A 20,175-nucleotide genomic window follows, 5' to 3' on the forward strand; every position below is an offset into this window, starting at 1 on the left:
GCCGCACTGTCGGAGGGTCAGTACTGAGGGAGTGCCGCACTGTCGGAGGGTCAGTACTGAGGGAGTGCCGCACTGTCGGAGGGTCAGTACTGAGGGAGTGCCGCACTGTCGGAGGGTCAGTACTGAGGGAGTGCCGCACTGTCGGAGGGTCAGTACTGAGGGAGTGCCGCACTGTCGGAGGGTCAGTACTGAGGGAGTGCCGCACTGTCGGAGGGTCAGTACTGAGGGAGTGCCGCACTGTCGGAGGGTCAGTACTGAGGGAGTGCCGCACTGTCGGAGGGTCAGTACTGAGGGAGTGCCGCACTGTCGGAGGGTCAGTACTGAGGGAGTGCCGCACTGTCGGAGGGTCAGTACTGAGGGAGTGCCGCACTGTCGGAGGGTCAGTACTGAGGGAGTGCCGCACTGTCGGAGGGTCAGTACTGAGGGAGTGCCGCACTGTCGGAGGGTCAGTACTGAGGGAGTGCCGCACTGTCGGAGGGTCAGTACTGAGGGAGTGCCGCACTGTCGGAGGGTCAGTACTGAGGGAGTGCCGCACTGTCGGAGGGTCAGTACTGAGGGAGTGCCGCACTGTCGGAGGGTCAGTACTGAGGGAGTGCCGCACTGTCGGAGGGTCAGTACTGAGGGAGTGCCGCACTGTCGGAGGGTCAGTACTGAGGGAGTGCCGCACTGTCGGAGGGTCAGTACTGAGGGAGTGCCGCACTGTCGGAGGGTCAGTACTGAGGGAGTGCCGCACTGTCGGAGGGTCAGTACTGAGGGAGTGCCGCACTGTCGGAGGGTCAGTACTGAGGGAGTGCCGCACTGTCGGAGGGTCAGTACTGAGGGAGTGCCGCACTGTCGGAGGGTCAGTACTGAGGGAGTGCCGCACTGTCGGAGGGTCAGTACTGAGGGAGTGCCGCACTGTCGGAGGGTCAGTACTGAGGGAGTGCCGCACTGTCGGAGGGTCAGTACTGAGGGAGTGCCGCACTGTCGGAGGGTCAGTACTGAGGGAGTGCCGCACTGTCGGAGGGTCAGTACTGAGGGAGTGCCGCACTGTCGGAGGGTCAGTACTGAGGGAGTGCCGCACTGTCGGAGGGTCAGTACTGAGGGAGTGCCGCACTGTCGGAGGGTCAGTACTGAGGGAGTGCCGCACTGTCGGAGGGTCAGTACTGAGGGAGTGCCGCCCTGTCGGAGGGTCAGTACTGAGGGAGTGCCGCACTGTCGGAGGGTCAGTACTGAGGGAGAGCCGCACTGTCGGAGGGTCAGTACTGAGGGAGCGCCGCACATTTGGAGGGTCAGTACTGAGGGAGTGCCGCACTGTCGGAGGGTCAGTACTGAGGGAGTGCCGCACTGTCGGAGGGTCAGTACTGAGGGAGTGCCGCACTGTCGGAGGGTCAGTACTGAGGGAGTGCCGCACTGTCGGAGGGTCAGTACTGAGGGAGTGCCGCACTGTCGGAGGGTCAGTACTGAGGGAGTGCCGCACTGTCGGAGGGTCAGTACTGAGGGAGTGCCGCACTGTCGGAGGGTCAGTACTGAGGGAGTGCCGCACTGTCGGATGGTCAGTACTGAGGGAGTGCCGCACTGTCGGAGGGTCAGTACTGAGGGAGTGCCGCACTGTCGGAGGGTCAGTACTGAGGGAGTGCCGCACTGTCGGAGGGTCAGTACTGAGGGAGTGCCGCACTGTCGGAGGGTCAGTACTGAGGGAGTGCCGCACTGTCGGAGGGTCAGTACTGAGGGAGTGCTGCACTGTCGGAGGGTCAGTACTGAGGGAGTGCTGCACTGTCGGAGGGTCAGTACTGAGGGAGTGCTGCACTGTCGGAGGGTCAGTACTGAGGGAGTGCTGCACTGTCGGAGGGTCAGTACTGAGGGAGTGCTGCACTGTCGGAGGGTCAGTACTGAGGGAGTGCTGCACTGTCGGAGGGTCAGTACTGAGGGAGTGCTGCACTGTCGGAGGGTCAGTACTGAGGGAGTGCTGCACTGTCGGAGGGTCAGTACTGAGGGAGTGCTGCACTGTCGGAGGGTCAGTACTGAGGGAGTGCTGCACTGTCGGAGGGTCAGTACTGAGGGAGTGCTGCACTGTCGGAGGGTCAGTACTGAGGGAGTGCTGCACTGTCGGAGGGTCAGTACTGAGGGAGTGCTGCACTGTCGGAGGGTCAGTACTGAGGGAGTGCTGCACTGTCGGAGGGTCAGTACTGAGGGAGTGCTGCACTGTCGGAGGGTCAGTACTGACGGAGTGCTGCACTGTCGGAGGGTCAGTACTGACGGAGTGCAACACTGTCAGAGGGTCAGTGGTGAGGGAGTGCCCGGCTCTTCCCCGTCTCCCGCCCCCACCATCCCATCTCACTCCTATTCCCCCCCACCCCGGTATCTCCTTTCCCACCCCCAACTTCTCCGACTTTCTTTCCCCTGCCTCCCTTCCTTTCTCCCCACCTCCCACTTCCCTTACGGGAGCTGTCCTGCGTCCCAAGTTATAACTTTAAGCGTGAGTGTTTTCTCAGAGCCTCAAGCCTGGCATATTGCTGCATCAATTCTCCTGATAGAGTGGCTGTGTTTTTTTTTATTTTCCCAGTTTTTCTGGCTATTTAATTGTTCAGCCATTTGGGGGGAGACATTTTGTGTGGAACGCTTGTTCCTGTGACATCATGAATGGTGATTTGCTGCCCACAATCCTCGGGCTCCATTCATGAGCTCACAGGAGGGGCGAGAGATTGACTTTGGACAGATGCCTGCTTGTCGGCTGCCTACCAGTACCAGATCTAAAACGATAAAACGGGCAGTAAAAATACAGAGCAAAAGCGGTAAGTGTAGGCAGACGGCTTTCGGTAGCATGAGACTGTTGATAGGGCAGTTCAGTCAATCATCTTCAGGAGGTTTCAGAAGTTTGAGATTAAGATGAACTAGCCACTTAAGGGCCTTGATTGGCCTGGGGTTGGCGGGCCATTTTTCGTCACCACCGCCCTGCGTAAAGTGGCGGCGGAGGTGGGAGTGGGTAGGGAAGGGCCCCCCCAAGCCTCCCGCTCCATTTTACGCACCCCCCTCACCCTCGACATCATCCTGCTCTTTGGGGAGGTGTAAAATTACGACCAGAGACTCAGTGTAAAATCTCATCTGAAAGAGGCTGCTGCGACAGTGCAGCAGTCCCTCAGTATTGCATTGGGAATGTTAACCTGGATTACGTGTTCAGGTATCTGGAGTGGGGAGTTGAACTTCATAACCTCCTGACTCAAGAGGTCAGGAGATTTGGCAAACGCTTAACAAGAGCTGGAAAACCATCCACCATCTACAAGGCACAAGTCAGGAGTGTGATGGAATACTCTCCACTTGCCTGGATGGGTGCAGCTCCAACAACACTCAAGAAGCTCGACATCATCCAGGACAAAGCAGCCCACTGGATTGGCACCGCATCTGCAAACATTCACTCCTTTTACCACAGACGCACAGTGGCAGCAGTGTGTACCATCTACAAGATGCACTGAAGCAAAGCACCAAGGCTCCTTCGACAGCTCCTTCCAAACCCACAATCTCTGCCACCTGGAAGGACAAGGGCAGCAGATGCATGGGAACACCACCACCTGCAAGTTCCCCTTCAAGCCACACACCATCCTGACTTGAAACTATATCGCCGTTCCTTCACTGTTGCTGGGTCAAAATCTTAGCAGCACTGTGGGTGTATCTACCCCACATGGACTGCAGCGGTTCAAGAAGGCAGCTCACCACCGCCTTTTCAAGGGCAATTAGGGATGGGCAATAAATGCTGACCTGGCCAGCGACGCCCACATCCCATGAACGAATGGAAAAAAAAAACAGAAGGCAAGGAGACAGATGATCCAAATCTGAGCAAAGATCAAACGTTGTTCAACCTGTTTCTCCCCAGCCACTGTGGGGCATAATCCACTGTTGTCATTGATGAAAGTTGAGTCAGGCATTGTAAGAGCAGTGAGAGGGTGTGACACTGCTAACATAATGCCAACAAAGATCATTCTGCTTTGGGATAAGTTGCATTTTGGGCTGTACAGTCTAAGTTGGTGATGTGTGCATTAGACATCTGGATGTGGTCATTCAAAGCTGCTTATTTGAATTATCTGCTCATCTAACTTTTATTTTAGCACTGAATTCCCTCTTTGCTGTTATTCACATTGCTTATGTCAAATTATTGGATAAGTTGCTATTTTTTAAAAGCAGAATAAACATCATTGCTGTGTTGCGTAGAACAGAAATGGGGTGAGTTACTGCATCAACTTATCAAATCCTGTTAGAGATCATAGGGGTGATTTTAACTTCACACACCCATTGGGAAACTGACTGGAGCGGAATCAACTGTTTTGCATCCCACCCAATAACAACTTGCATTTATATAGCACCTTTATACTAGCAAAATGTCCCAAGGCATTTCACAGGAGCTGTTATCAATCAAAACTTGACACTGAACTACGTGTGACATTGTTGGGTAGGTGACCAACCAAACGTGGCCAAAGAGGTAGGTTTTCAGGAGCAGCTTATAAAGAGAAAACAGAGGGAGTGAGGAAGAGGGGTTTAGGGAGGGAATTCCAGAGCTGAGGGCCCAGGCAGTTGAAGGCACGGCGGCCAAAGGTGGAGCGATTAAAATCGAGGATGCTCAAGAGGCCGGAATTGGAGGAACGCTGAGATCTCAAAGGGTTGTGGGGCTGAGGAGATTACAGATGTAGGGAGGGGCGAGGCCATGGGAGGAATTTAAACAAGCAAGAGACTGGGAGCCAATGTAGGTCAGCAAGCACGGATGGGGTGGGTGGCGGTGATGGGTGAACAGACCTTGGTGTGAGTAAGGAATTGGGCAGCAGAGGTTTGGGTGACCTTGACGTTAACAGAGGGTAAAATGTGTAAGGCTGACCAGGAGTGCGTTGGAATAGTCAAATCTAGAGTCAACAAAAGCTTGGACGAGGATTTCAGCAGCAAGTGAGCTGAGGCAGGGGCAGAATCAGCAATGTTACAGAGGTGGAAATATGCAGTCTTGTTGTAGATATGAGGCCGGAGGGTCATCTCGGGGTCAAATATGACACCAAGGTTGCGGGTAGTCTGGTTCAGTCTCAGACAATTGCTAGGGAGAGCGATTGGGTCAGTGGCTCGGGAACAGAGTCTGTGGTGAAGACCGAAGACAATGGCTTCAGTCTTCCCAATATTTAGTTGGAGAAAATGTTTGCTCATCCAGTACTGAATGTTAGACAAGCAGTCTGACAATTTAGCAACAGTGGAGGGTTTGAGAGAGATGGTGGTGAGGCAGAACTGGGTATTGTCAGTGTACATGTGTAAACTAATGCTGTGCTTTTGGATGATGTCAGCGAGGGGCAGCATGTAGATGAGAAATAGGAGGGAGCCAAGGTAAAGGTCTGCTACCCGACCAGGACCCGACGACACGTGTCGGATTCGGGCCGGGTTGGGTTGCACTTCCTGGTCCGGCATTCGGGTTCAGGTCGGGTCGGGCCGGATCGGACATGCTCCATCACCACCTCAAGTAAGTGACTCTAATGTTCATCTACTTTTTGGACTTTAAAGGTGTTTTTGTTACAGTTATTTTAAGCTTGCGCAGGTAAGGAGCAGAGTGAAAAACGGAAGGTAAGTTAACTGATGGTCAGGTCGGGCTGGGCGCCAGAAAAAATTAGAATTAGAATATTACAGCGCAGTACAGGCCCTTCGGCCCTCGATGTTGCGCCGATCATCTGACCTACACTATTCCATTTACATCCATATGTCTATCCAATGACCACTTAAATGCCCTTAAAGTTGGCGAGTCTACTACTGTTGCAGGCAGGGCGTTCCACGCCCCTACTACTCTCTGCGTAAAGAAACTACCTCTGACATCTGTCCTATATCTTTCACCCCTCAACTTAAAGCTATGTCCCCTCGTGTTTGCCATCCTCATCCGAGGAAAAAGACTCTCACTATCCACCCTATCTAACCCTCTGATTATCTTGTATGTCTCTATTAAGTCACCTCTCCTCCTCCTTCTCTCTAACGAAAACAACCCCAAGTCCCTCAGCCTTTCCTCGTAAGACCTTCCTTCCATACCAGGCAACATCCTAGTAAATCTCCTCTGCACCCTTTCCAAAGCTTCGACATCCTTCCTATAATGCGGTGACCAGAATTGCACGCAATACTCCAGGTGCGGCCTCACCAGAGTTTTGTACAGCTGCATCATGACCCCGTGGCTCCGAAACTCGATCCCCCTACTAATAAAGGCTAACACACCATATGCCTTCTTAACAGCCCTATTAACCTGGGTAGCAACTTTCAGGGATTTATGTACCTGGATACCAAGATCTCTCTGCTCATCTACACTACCAAGAATCTTCCCATTAGCCCAGTACTCTGCATTGCTGTTACTCCTTCCAAAGTGAATCACCTCACACTTCTCCGCATTAAACTCCATTTGCCATCTCTCAGCCCAGCTCTGCAGCCTATCTATGTCCCTCTGTACCCTACAACACCCTTCTACACTATCCACAACTCCACCGACCTTCGTGTCATCCGCAAATTTACTAACCCACCCTTCTACACCCTCATCCAGGTCGTTTATAAAAATGACAAACAGCAGTGGCCCCAAAACAGAACCTTGCGGTACACCACTAGTAACTAAACTCCAGGATGAACATTTGCCATCAACCACCACCCTCTGTCTTCTTTCAGCTAGCCAATTTCTGATCCAAAGCTCTAAATCACCTTCAACCCCATACTTCTGTATTTTCTGCAATAGCCTACCGTGGGGAACCTTATCAAACGCCTTACTGAAATCCATATACACCACATCCACGGCTTTACCCTCATCCACCTGTTTGGTCACCTTCTCGAAAAACTCAATAAGGTTTGTGAGGCACGACCTACCTTTCACAAAACCGTGCTGACTATCGCAAATGAACTTATTCTTTTCAAGATGATTATAAATCCTGTCTCTTATAACCTTTTCCAACATTTTACCCACAACCGAAGTAAGGCTCACAGGTCTATAATTACCAGGGCTGTCTCTACTCCCCTTCTTGAACAAGGGGACAACATTTGCTATCCTCCAGTCCTCCGGCACTACTCCTGTCGACAATGACGACTTAAAGATCAACAACAACGGCTCTGCAATCTCCTCCCTGGCTTCCCAGAGAATCCTAGGATAAATCCCATCTGGCCCAGGGGACTTATCTATTTTCACTCTTTCCAAAATTGCTAACACCTCCTCCTTGTGAATCTCAATCCCATCTAGCCTAGTAGGCTGTATCTCAGTAATCTCCTCGGCAACATTTTCTTTTTCTACTGTAAATACTGACGAAAAATATTCATTTAACGCTTCCCCTATCTCCTCTGATTCCGCACACAACTTCCCACTACTATCCTTGATTGGCCCTGTTCTAACTCTTATCATTCGTTTATTCCTGATATACCTATAGAAAGCCTTAGGGTTTTCTTTGATCCTATCCGCCAATGACTTCTCGTGTCCTCTCCTTGCTCTTCTTAGCCCTCCCTTTAGATCCTTCCTGGCTAGCTTGTAACTCTCAAGCGCCCTAACTGAGCCTTCACGTCTCATCCTAACATAAGCCGCCCTCTTCCTCTTGACAAGCGCTTCAACTTCTTGAGTAAACCACGGCTCCCTCGCTCGACAACTTCCTCCCTGCCTGACAGGTACATACTTATCAAGGACACGCATTAGCTGCTCCTTGAATAAGCTCCACATTTCGTTTGTGCCCATCCCCTGCAGTTTCCTTCCCCATCCTACACATCCTAAATCTTGCCTAATCGCATCATAATTTCCTTTCCCCCAGCTATAATTCTTGCCCTGCGGTATATACCTGTCCCTGCCCATCGCTAAGGTAAACCTAACCGAATTGTGATCACTATCGCCAAAGTGCTCACCTACATCTAAATCGAACACCTGGCCGGGTTCATTACCCAGTACCAAATCCAATGTGGCATCGCCCCTGGTTGGCCTGTCCACATACTGTGTCAGAAAACCCTCCTGCACACACTGGACAAAAACAGACCCATCTAAAGTACTCGAACTATAGTATTTCCAGTCAATATTTGGAAAGTTAAAGTCCCCCATAACCACTACCCTGTTACTCTCGCTCCTGTCGAGAATCATCTTCGCTATCCTTTCCTCTACATCTCTGGAACTATTCGGAGGTCTATAGAAAACTCCCAGCAGGGTGACCTCTCCTCTCCTGTTTCTAACCTCGGCCCATACTACCTCAGTAGACGAGTCCTCAAACGTCCTTTCTGCCGCTGTAATACTTTCCTTGATTAACAATGCCACACCCCCCCCTCTTTTACCCTCTTCTCTGTTCTTTCTGAAACATCTAAATCCCGGAACCTGCAACATCCATTCCTGCCCCTGCTCTACCCATGTCTCTGAAATGGCCACAACATCAGGATCCCAGGTACCAACCCATGCTGCATAAATGGAAGGACTCGGGCCGGCTCGGGCTCGGATGGGGTTCTATCGGGCTCAGGTCGGGTCTCATTTGCAGACTCGAGCAGGCCTTTAGTCCAAGGATTGATACTTGGGGGATACATGAGGTAACTTGTGCAGGAGAAGGAAGAGAAGCTATTGCAAGTGATTCTCTGGCTACAATTAAATAGATAAAAATGCAACTAGGCAAGTGTGGTCCCACCCAGCTGGACAACAGTGGAGAGGTATTGAAGGAGAGTTGGTGTGGTTAACCATGTCAAAGGCTGCAGGCAGGTCAAGCAAGAAGGACGATGAAGGGATCTTTGTCACAGTCGTATAGCATGCTATTTGTGACTTTGCTAAGAGCCATTTCAATACTGTGCTGGGGCAGAAATATGATTCAAGGAGGGATTCAAGCGTCGAGTTTGGGAAAGATGGGAATGGATTTGGGAGGTGACAACATGTTCCAGGATTTTGGAGAGGAAAGGGAGGTAGGGTTGTATTTTTGAGGAAGGAATGATGATGGCAGATTTGAAGGAGAGCGGGACATTACCCGAGGAGAGCAAACAGTTAACAATATCGTCCAACGTGGGAGCCAGGAAGGGAAGTTGGCTGATCAGTTTAGTGGGAATAGGGTTGAGGGAACAAGTGGTGGGTCTCATGGACCGGATGAGCTTGGAGAGGGCATGAGGGGAGATGAGAGAGAAACTGGAGAAAGATGCGTGTTCAGAGATACGGCAGAGGGGAAGTTCGGCACGGTCGGCTAGTGCAGGGGAGGGATGCAGCAGAGAGCTCTTAGTGACAAAGAAGTCTATGAGCCCCTTGGACTTGCTGGAGATGAGGGTGAAGGAGACAGGAGAGAGGGGTTTAAGAAGACAATTTGCAGTAGAGAAAAGAAGCTGGCTCTTATCTTTGTATTCCAGGCTGATCCTGGAATAGTGAGCAGTCTGCATTGAAATCAATATCCGATGAGGTGTAAAACCTAATCCCGTGGAACTCCTGCCCAGCAAGTTTGCTTTGACTTGCCCCAATGTTTCAGGAGATTCCTGCTCTCATTAAGTGATGCCTTTTGAGTAATAAAACTGCACCCTGTCTCACACACACCCTGGAAATATCAAAGTGCTGACTTGCCTTGCTCTTGTGGGAATGGAGACTTACTTTTGCAAGGACCTTGTGAACCCGTAGATCACACAAAGGGTAGTGGAAAACTGGAGCTCACGTTTCCAAAAAGCCTTCGAGGTTGGGGATCAACTGAAAATTTCAAGACTGAAATTGATAGTTTTTAGTTGGGTACAGGCATCAAGGGATATGAAGTTAAGGGAAAATGGAGTTGAGGTGCAGATCAACCTGATCTGACTGAATGGCGGAACAGGCTCAGGGGACTGAATAGCATCCTCCCGTTCTTGGTCTTACCCGGTGTCTGATGCAGAACGGAGCTGAATGGTAATGTAAACGGGCAGACAGCACCAGGGCACTCTGACAGTAGGAAGCACAGAGAGTCCCTGGATCTGCGACTCGTTTCACCTTACAATGCGTCACATCTATTGCGTCATTCACATTGAATGATATTGGAGAATTTCACTCTGAAGAGGCTGAATGTAATTTCTGAGATGCAACATCCAGAGGATTGATGCGCCTAACTGCAAGGTCAGCTTACCGAGTGACAATTTTCCAGACTTGCGTCTGCATGATTAGGTTTGACTTATAAAGGATTAACTCCTGAGGGGAATGCAGCATTTTGTGACTTTTAGGGTCAGTTGATGTTACAGTCGTGTAGAGTTGGGGAATCGCCTCGGTGATTTGAAGAGCTATGGGGCAGTGAAGAGACTGTTCAAGTTACTGTAGCTTTTCAACAATGTGAAGTCACATCATTGAGTGGCCTTTCTGGCCACTAAGAGAGAAGGTCACCTTGGTTTTCAGTTGATGTAAGCTAACAATATCAGTCCATGCACAGACTTGGGCAGGAGAGAGCTCCATTTATTGGAGTCAGAGACACCAAACTGGGGCATGCAAATGAATCCTGCTTATTATGTAAAGACAGTGGCAGTTAGCTGGGGTTTAGCTAGCTTGCCTGTGAGTTTGCCTAGAACTGCACCAGAATTGTAGTTCTGTTAGCTTTTTCCGATAGTGTGGGAGGTTGATGAATCTTGCTGTGGCGATCTTTATTCTGTCCATTCATGTACCTTGTGTGAAATGAGCTGGGTTGCTGGTTTACAAACGTGACTTGTCTCACTGCACCGCTTTTCACTCCACTTTCCCGAGATGCTGGAGAATGCAGGCAGCATCACGTGCAAGGTTGCAGCGGCCAGTACATGCGACAAGACTTCTGTAACAATCCATGTTGACCTTGAACCAGTTCTGGGGCGGAGACTCTGTTGCTGTTGCCCTGGGCTACACGTGAAGATTGGCAGCTTGCCCAAGATACCAGTGAACACCCAGCAGCCACAGCGCCATACATCAGCAAAAAGTACTGAACGCTTTCAGGAGAGGAGAACGCTGGCGGGAGGAAAAAGATCAAACTCAAGCTTAGCGTGTGCAGTAAAATTCTGCAGATTCTATAGATACTACACAGTGCTGTGGGAGTCGTGAACTTTTCCTTCCAGGTTTACAACTTCCCAGGATTGTTATAAGGAAACTTTCATGGAGGCTGGCCGCCAAGGTTGGAGAGAGTGGAAGATGATCTGAATCAAAGTGATGGTGAGACTGCAGATTGAACGGAGAAGTGATGTTTGGGGGAACTGGGCTGTCCTTGGAGTTGGAGATGGTTACAGTGTCTTTATTTGCGAGCATGCAGGGCATGGTATTTTAGAGTTCACAAGGAACAAGGGAAAAGCCTCAGACGAGTGATAACCAGGGCCATGTCGATAACAGAGGGTGAGTCGGAGGTTGCTGTTGTTTGCGGGGCCGTGGTTACAGTGCAGGGAACGCAACAGTTAATGTGCATGTGGCAATGTCCCACAAACAACCATGAGATTAATGACCTGATAATCTGCTTTAGTGTTGTTGGTTGAGGGATTACAGATACCCACAGACATTGTGTCAAGCAGGACCTCACTTTGCCAGAATAATGTCCCGTTATGGTGCTACAGTCACTTTGCTGGGAGTTTTAATACTTTGGGAAATTGTCATATGGAGAAAAGGGTAACTCCATTTACTGACTGCTGCACCAGCCTTAGAAATGGACCGTGGCTTCGTGGTGTGGGGGGTAACATATTGGCATGAGTAGAAGATTGGCTAGCTAACAGGAAACAGAGTAGGCATAAATAGGTTATTTTCTGGTTGGCAAGATGTAACGAGTGGTGTGCCACAGGGATCAGTGCTGGGATCTCAACTTTTTACAATTTATATAAATAATTTGGATGAAGGGACCGAAGGTATGGTTGCTAAATTTGCTGATGGCACAAAGATAGGTAGGAAAGTAGTTGTGTAGAGGACATTAGGAGGCTACAAAGGGAGAGAGATAGGTTAAATGAGTGGACAAAGAACTGGCAAATGGAGTATAATGTGAAAAAATTTGAAATTGTCCATTTTGGCAGAAAAATAAAAAAGAAGCATATTCTCTAAATGGTGAGAGATTGCAGAGCTCTGAGATGCGGAGGGATCTGGGTGTCCGAGTGCATGAATCCCAAAAGGTTAGTATGCAGGTTCAGCAAGTAATTAGGAAAGCTAATAGAATGCTATCGTTTATTGTGAGGGGAATTGAATACAGAAATAGGGAGGTTATGCTGCAGTTATACAGGGCATTGGTGAGACCACATCTGGAGTACTGGAGTATTGGTCTCCTTATTTAATGAAGGATGGAAATGCATTGGAAGCAGTTCAGAGAAGGTTTACTAGACTAATACCGGGAATGTCTTATGAGGAAAGGTTGGACAGATTAGGCTTGTATCTGCTGGAGTTTAGAAGAGTAAGCGGCGACTTGATTGAAACATATAAGATCCTGAGTGGTCTTGATAGGGTGGATGTGGAAAGGATGTTTCCCCTTGTGGGAGAATCTAGAACTAGGGGTCACTGTTTAAAAATAAGGGGTGGTCCATTTAAGACAGAGATAAGGAGAAACTTTTTTCTCTGAGGATCGTGAGTCTTAGGAACCCCCTTCAAAAGGCGCTGGAGGCAGAGTCTTTGAATATTTTTAAGGTAGAGGTGGATAGATTCTTGATAAGCAAGGTGGTGAAAGGTTATCAGGGGTAGGCGGGTATGTGGAGTCGAGGTTACAATCAGATCAGCCATGATCTTATTGAATGGCGGAGCAGGCTCGAGGGGCCGAGTGGCCCACTCCTGCTCCTAATTCATATGTTTGTATGTCACAGCTCAGTAGGTAGCACTCTCGCCTCCCAGTCAGAAGGTTGTAGGTTCAAGCCCCACTCTGGAGAGTTAAGCGCCTAGGCTGGCACTTCATTGCAGTACAGATGGAGTGCTGCAGTGTCGCAGGTGCCACCTTTGGGATGCCCTCTCAGGTGGAAGTAAAAGATTCCACGCTCAATTTCAAAGAAGAGCAGGAAAGGTCTTAGCCAGTATTTATCCCTCAACCAACATCACTTAAACAGATGACCTGGTCATTTATATCTCATTCCCGTTTGTGGGATCTTGCTGTGCATAGATTGGCTGCCACATTTCCTACATTACAACAATAACTACAGAAATGTACAAATTGTGCAAATTGGCTGCTGCATTTCCTACATTGCAACAGTGACTACACTTCAAAAAAAAAGTACTTCATTGGCTGTAAATCACATTGAGATGTCCTGAGGCATGAGAGAAATGCAAGTTCTTTTTCTTTTTCAGCACTCCCACGCATAAAGGACATTCCTGTCTCTGCAGCATTGTGACTCTTGGGGATTGTGTACAGGCTATTAGCTGCACAGCTTTGTTAGAACACTCTGAGGGTGTGAGACTGTTTGCACTGGGTGTGACATGTCGCTGGACATCCTTCCATCTGCGAAAGATGGTGGACACGCAGCAAAAATTCCATTACCGTGGGGGTGTCTTCTCGTGGTGCACCTTTATTGATGGCTGTGAAGGCCAATCCTTGAGAGGCAGGTTCTGCCACAAGTGCTGCAAGTGATGCTGTGTTGTTGTTTTTGGCGTTGGCGCCTGTTGCCAAGCTGCTGCAGCAACTGGTCATCGTGGTAGAGCACACCAGTCCACAGGATGTGTTGCCATTTCCCTCTTTCACCAGCTAGTGACTCCCAAGTGTGATAGTCGACACTTGATGTCATGCTTGCAGGCATCCTTGAAGCGGAGCTTTGGGCGCCCCCACTGGTCATCTGGCCCTGGCGACCTCACCATATAGAAGGTCCTTGGGTATGCGACTGTCTTCCATCCTGCGGATGTGTCCGATCCGCCGAAGCCGCCTCTGTTTGATTAGTGTCAAGAACCTTGGGAGGACTGCCGCATTTGTGATTTTTGTCCTGCCACGATATACTCATTATGCGTCACAGACAGTGAAGATGGAAATTATTGAGCTTCTTTTCCTGGTAGCTGTAAGTCGCCCATGTTTCACAGCCATACAGCAAGGTGCTGAGAACACATGTCACATGTTAAGCTACTAAGAATACTGAGGTTTCTTCAGTTCTGGTGAAAGGTCACAGACCTGAAACGTTAACTCTGCTTCTCTCTCCACAGATGCTGCCAGACCTGCCGAGTATTTCCAGCATTTTCTGTTTTTATTCCTGAGAATACTAGCTTGTTGAATACGTATGCTGCTCACAGTCCCAGACACAGTGAATTATTTCTATCGTAAACTGATAATCTTGTTTAGTTTAGTTTAGAGATACAGCACTGAAACAGGCCCTTCGGCCCACTGAGTCTGTGCCGACCATTAACCACCCATTTATACTAATCCTACACTAATCCCATATTCCTACCACATCCTCACCTCTCCCTATATTCCCCTACCACCTACCTATACAAGGGGCAATTTATAATGGCCAATTTACCTATCAACCTGCAAGTCTTTTGGCTGTGGGAGGAAACCGGAGCACCCGGAGGAAACCCACGCAGACACAGGGAGAACTTGCAAACTCCACACAGGCAGTACCCAGAATTGAACCCGGGTCGTTAGAGCTGTGAGGCTGCAGTGCTAACCACTGCGCCACTGTGTATCTTGTGTATCACAGCGCATTCCTAAATGCTCATACGAATTATTGAGGTCTTTAACACGAGGAACAAAACAAGGGCAATCACTCTGCTGGGAGTATACTATAGACCTCCAAACAGTCAGAAGAACTTAGAAGAGCAAATATATAGACAAATTTCTGAGAAGTGCAGAAACAAAAGGGCTGTAATAGTCAGAGATTTCAACTACCCTAATATTAACTGGAATCAATTTAGTGTAAAAGGTATAGAGGGCGCAGAATTTTTAAAATGCGTCCAGGAAAACATTTTTATCAGTACATAGCAAGCCCAACAAAAGAAAAGGTAATTCTGGACGTAGTTTTAAGGAATAAATCTGGGCAAGTGGAAGGGGTATCAGTGGAAAAGCATTTTAGTGTTAGTGATCATAATTCAGTTAGATTTAGAGCAGTTACAGAAAAGGATAAAGAGAGACCAAGAGTAAAAGTTTTAAATTGGGGGAAGTCAATTTTACTAAGCTATGAGTGATTTGGGAAGAATAGACTGGAAACAGCTACTTGAAGGTAAATCAGTGTTAGAGCAATGGGAGGCATCAAGGAGGAGATAGAGAAGGATCAGAACAAATATGTTCCTCCAAAGAAAGAGGGTGGAACTCCCAAATCCAGACCCCCTGGATGTCAAAGAGTGTACAGGGTGGTATAAGGCAAAACAACAAAGCTTATGCCGGATACGGAGAGTTCATACTGCAGAAAGCCTAGAGGATTATAGAAAGTGCAGCAGTGAAGTTAAAAAGGAAATTAGGAAAGCAAAGAGAAGGCATGAAAAAATATTGGCAAGTGAAATCAAGGAAAACCCAAAGATGTTTTATCAATACATAAAGAGCAAAAGGATAACTAAAGAAAGAGTAGGGCCAGTTAGAAACCACAAAGGTAATTTTTGTGTGGAGGTGTTTATTTATCCAATTCCTTTTTGAATGCCTCGATTGAATCTGCCTCCACCACACTCAGACAGTGCATTCCAGATCCTAACCGCTGTCTGTGTAAAAAAAAGTTTTTCCTCATGCCACCATTGCTTCTTTTGCCAGTCACCTTAAAAAGGTGCCTTCTGATTCGAGATTCTTTGGCCAATGGGAACAGTTTCTTCCTATCTACTCTGTCCAAATCCCTCATGATTTTGAACACCTCTATTAAATCTCCTCATAATCTTCTCTTCTCTCAGGAGAACAGCCCCAGCTTCTCCAATCTATCTGTGTAACTGAAGTTCTTCATCCCTGGAACCAATCTCGTGAATCTTTTCAGGACCCTCTCTAATGTCCTAACATCCTTCCTAATGTGAGGTGTCCAGAACTGGACACAATACTCTACTTGAGGCCGAACCAGTGTTTTATATAGGTTTATCATAACTTACTTGTTTTTGTACTCTATGCCCTTATTTATAAAGCACGGGATCCCATGTGCTTTATGAACCGTTTTCTCAACCTGCCCTGAAACCTTCAATGATTTGTGCACATATACCCCCAGGCCTCTCTGCTCCTGCACCCGTTTTAGAACTGGACCCTTTATTTATATTGCCTCTCCTCGTTCTTTCTACCAAAATGAATCACTTCACATATTTCTGCAGTAAATTTCAACTGCCACTTGTCTGCCCATTCCACCAGCCTGTCAATGTCCTTTTGAAGTTTATCATGATCCTCCTCACAGTTCACAATACTTCCAAGTTTTGTGTCATCTGCAAATGTGCCTTTATCAATTGGGTGGGCAGAAAAGTGGCAAATGAAATTCAGTTCAGAGAAGTGTGAATGCATTTGCAGAGGGCAAACAAGGCAAGGGATACATAATAAATATAATATTCTGAGAAGTGTAGAGGAGCCAGGGGAACTTGGCATCCATCCCCACAGATCCCTGTAGGCAGCAGGACAGGTAGATAAGGTAGCCAAGAAGGCCCACAGGATGCCTTCCTTTATTGATCGAGACCTAGAGTATAAGAGCTGAGGGGCGGGTTTATACTAGAACTGTTAGGTCACAGCTAGAGTACTGTGTACAGTTCTAGACACTGCATTACAGGAAGGATGTGATCACACTTGAGAGAGTACTCAGAAGATTTATGAACGTGTTGCCATGAACGGAGAATTTTAGCTGTGAGGAGAAGTTGGATAGGCTGGGGTTGTTTGCTTTGCAGCAGAGGAGGCAGAGGGGAGATTTAATTGAGGTGTATAAAATTAGGAGAAGCCTAGATAGATTGGATAGGAAGGACCTATTTCCGTTGGCAGAGATCAGTAACCGGGGGCATAGATTTGAAGTATTCGATAGAAGGATTACAGGGGAGTTGAGAAATGTTTTCACCCAGAAGGTGGTGGGGGTCTGGAACTCACTGCCTGAAAGGGTGGTCGAGCAGAAACCCTCATCACATCTAAAAAACACTTGGATATGCACTTGAAGTGCCGTAACCGACAGGGCTACGGACCAAGAGCTGGAAGGTGGGATTAGGCTGGATGGCTCTTTTCCGGCTGGCACAGACATGATGGGCTGAATGGCCTCCTTCTGTGCCCTAAATCTTCCTATGTTTAACATTATGGACTGAGTGTTGACCTTTGCATAGTGCAATCCACTCCAAGTCAGAGGTCGTGGGTTCAGCATCTATTCCAGAGACCAGAGCCCATAATCCAGGCTGACACTCCAGTGCAGTACTGAGGAAGTCCTGCACTGTTGGGGGCATTGCCTTTTGGATGCGATGTTAAACCAAGGACTCGTCTGCCCTCTCAAGATCCCACAGCCACTATTTCAAAGAAGCGCAGGAGAATGCTCCCTGGTGCCCTGGCCAATATTTTTCCCTGGACCAACATCACTAAAAACAGGTTATCTGCTCATTATCACATTGCTGACTTGCTGTGCACAGATTGGCTGTTGCATTTCCTACATTACAACACTTCAAGAGTACTTAATCGGCTGTGCAGTGGTTTGAGACATCCTGAGGTTGTGAAAGGCATGATATGAATGAAAGTTTGTTCTTTTTAGGCCTTTGCTCTATGCTGTGTGTTGTTTTGCACCCATTGCACTTTGACTCAGTGATCTCTGCCCGTATCTTATTGTATTTTTCATCTGTTCTGTTGCTCGCTGAACTGCTCTGTCCCTTAATTGCTGTGTTTACTGAAGGTGAACTGCTGCCAGGTTTGGCATTGTGCCAATTTGCTCATTATAACCAGTCTAATCAATGTGATCTCGTGCCTCACCTGTAACAACAAAAACAACTTGCATTTGTATCGCACCTTTAACACATAGTGAAACGCCCCAAGGCGTTTGGGATTGTGCGATGCTGGGATTTGTTGTCCCATCCCAAATTGCCCTGGGTTTGATATGACTGAGGGGCCGCTTCAGAGGGCAGTTAAGATTCAACTACATTGGTTTCAGACTGGAGTTACACATAGGCCCAGATTGGGTAAGGACGGCAGGTTTCCTTCCCTAAAGGGCGTGAGTGAACCAGTTGGGTATTTTTATGACAATCCGACAGCTTCATGGTCACATTACTGATTTTTTTTTTTTAAACGATGAATTCAAATTCTCAAAATGCCCCTGTTGGATTTGAGCTTCTCTGCTTTCTCTGGATTACTAGTCCAGTAATATAACCCTTACATTCCCGTAACCTGTCAAAGGCAGCAAGAGTTCAGCTGGGACTGTGTATCCCACTGGTTCCACAGTTATTCTCAGGTATCCCCTTGGTGCTTTGATGCTTGGGAGCGTAGCCAGAGGGTAAGGATCCCTGCTGGGAGCGAACCTTCCAAATGTTGGCTCTGCTTTTCTGGGGTTGTTGCATCTTTGTAATGGCACGGTACGGTTCAAAGGAAGTTTTGCAGAAAGTGAGTTGGTTCTGGTGGTGCCTTTATTAAATTCACTCACAATTCACCACCATCCTCGCTGTAGCATATTCTAGATAGAAATGGAGGAACTTTTCAACCCCACCATCGCCGCCAGGTGGTGACATTTATGGTGCACGTCAGCAATTTTGCTGCCACAGGAAAATCTGGGCCTTTGGCACCATGACTGTATCCCACTTTTTGGTTTAAAAACTGTTGAAGGCTTCACCTCATGGGGCAGCTGGATAAAGCAGCGATTCTCTGAGCGACATGTGGACCACACAGTTGCGGGGCCGCTTCTCGGTGTGTGCTGAGTTTGGAAAAACACCTGTCTGATTTTCATTACCTCTCCTTTCCAGCCCAGGGAAGGAGCAGAATTTGTGCAGGCCTCTGAGCTGTGATTGAGCCTGGCTGCTGGCCAGTGACTCCAGCTGGAAAATATGCATGTGTGTGGTGTGTACCTAGCAGTGCACAAGCAGGCGGGAGAGTTGAGATTGAGTGCAGGTTTCGGGTTTGGCTGTGCTGGAATCTCCAGCTAATCCTTATAATAATATTTTAAAATAAATTCAGGGTCCAGCTTTTGTCAGTCAGATTTCCGTTACAGAACTTCATTTGTTTATTTTTCTTTGATCACTAGAGGTACCTGATGAGATGGAGGCACAGATTGCTGCCAAATCAAACTCCAGAAAGAGACGGAAGGACGGTGTAGGACCCAATGGCACCACTGACGACCAAGACGCCAGCCCAATGAAAATCGCACGACCAGTAAGTATGGGGAAAATCATCCACCGAGCCTGATACAACACAGCAGCTAATGTGACTTTATTGTCCAATAGGGTCACGGGGTACACAGTGTTAAAGGATGCTAGGATTAATTTCTGAAGCGTATAGTAGTGGGCAGCTATTTAAAATCTGGAAGGATCGTGCCTCGTTTATTACATAGAATTTTACAGCCAATTGACCCAACTGGTCCTGCCAATGTTTATGCTCCACACAAGCCTCTTCCCACCCTACTTCATCTCACCCTATCAACATACCCTTATTCTCCCTCATGTGCTTATGTAACTTGCCCTTAAATGCATCTACGCTATTCGTCTCAAACCACACCTTGTGGTAGCGAGTCCCACATTCTCACCCGTCTCTGGGTAAAGAAGTTTCTCCTGAATTCCCTGTTGAATTTATTAGTGATGATCTTATATTTATGGCCTTTAGTTTTGGTCTCCCTCACAAGTGGAAACTTCTTCTCTATAATAAAAGCAAAATACTGCAGATGCTGGAAATCTGAAATAAAAACCAGAAATGCTGGAAATACTCAGAACTGATGAAGGGTCACTGACCTGAAACGTTAACTCTGCTTCTCTCTCCACGGATGCTGCCAGACCTGCTGAGTATTTCCAGCATTTCTTGTTTTTATTTAACATCTTCTCTATGTCTACCCTATCAAACCCTTGCATAATTAAAAAAATCTCTATTAGGCCATCCCTATGTCTTTTCTAGAGAAAAGAGCCCCAGCCTGTTCAATCTATCCTGATAGTTACAACGTCTCCGTTCTGGTATCACCACTGTAAATCTTTTTGGCACCTTCCCTGGTGTCTCTGTGTCATTTTTATCATATGGAGTCCAGAATTGTACACAATGCTGTAAGTGTGGACTAACCGAGGTTCTATCCAAATTTCACTTAACTTCTCTACTTTTCAATTCTATCTCTCTAGAAATGAACCCCGTGCTGTGTTTGCTTTTTCTATGGCCTTGCTAATCCACATCGCTACTTTTAGTGATTTGTGTATCTAACCATAGATCCCTCTGTTCCTCTACCACATTTAGACACTTATTATTCAGGCAATTTGTGGCCTCCTTATTCTTCCTGCCA

At 47.9% G+C, this 20,175-nt stretch overlaps 1 protein-coding gene across 2 annotated transcripts in view; it reads left to right on the forward strand.

The window, feature by feature from the left end:
- LOC137375475 (choline-phosphate cytidylyltransferase A-like) overlaps nucleotides 1-20,175 on the forward strand; it is a 69,309-nt gene that overhangs the window by 4,507 nt on the left and 44,627 nt on the right. For both annotated transcript variants that reach the window (XM_068042773.1, XM_068042775.1), the window contains exon 2: nucleotides 18,943-19,070. In XM_068042773.1, coding sequence (XP_067898874.1) covers nucleotides 18,957-19,070 — 114 coding nt within the window. In that variant the 5' untranslated portion in view covers nucleotides 18,943-18,956. The remainder of the gene's footprint in view (nucleotides 1-18,942; nucleotides 19,071-20,175) is intronic.

Source organism: Heterodontus francisci, chromosome 11 (genome assembly GCF_036365525.1).
Source record: "Heterodontus francisci isolate sHetFra1 chromosome 11, sHetFra1.hap1, whole genome shotgun sequence".
NCBI lineage: Eukaryota > Metazoa > Chordata > Chondrichthyes > Heterodontiformes > Heterodontidae > Heterodontus > Heterodontus francisci.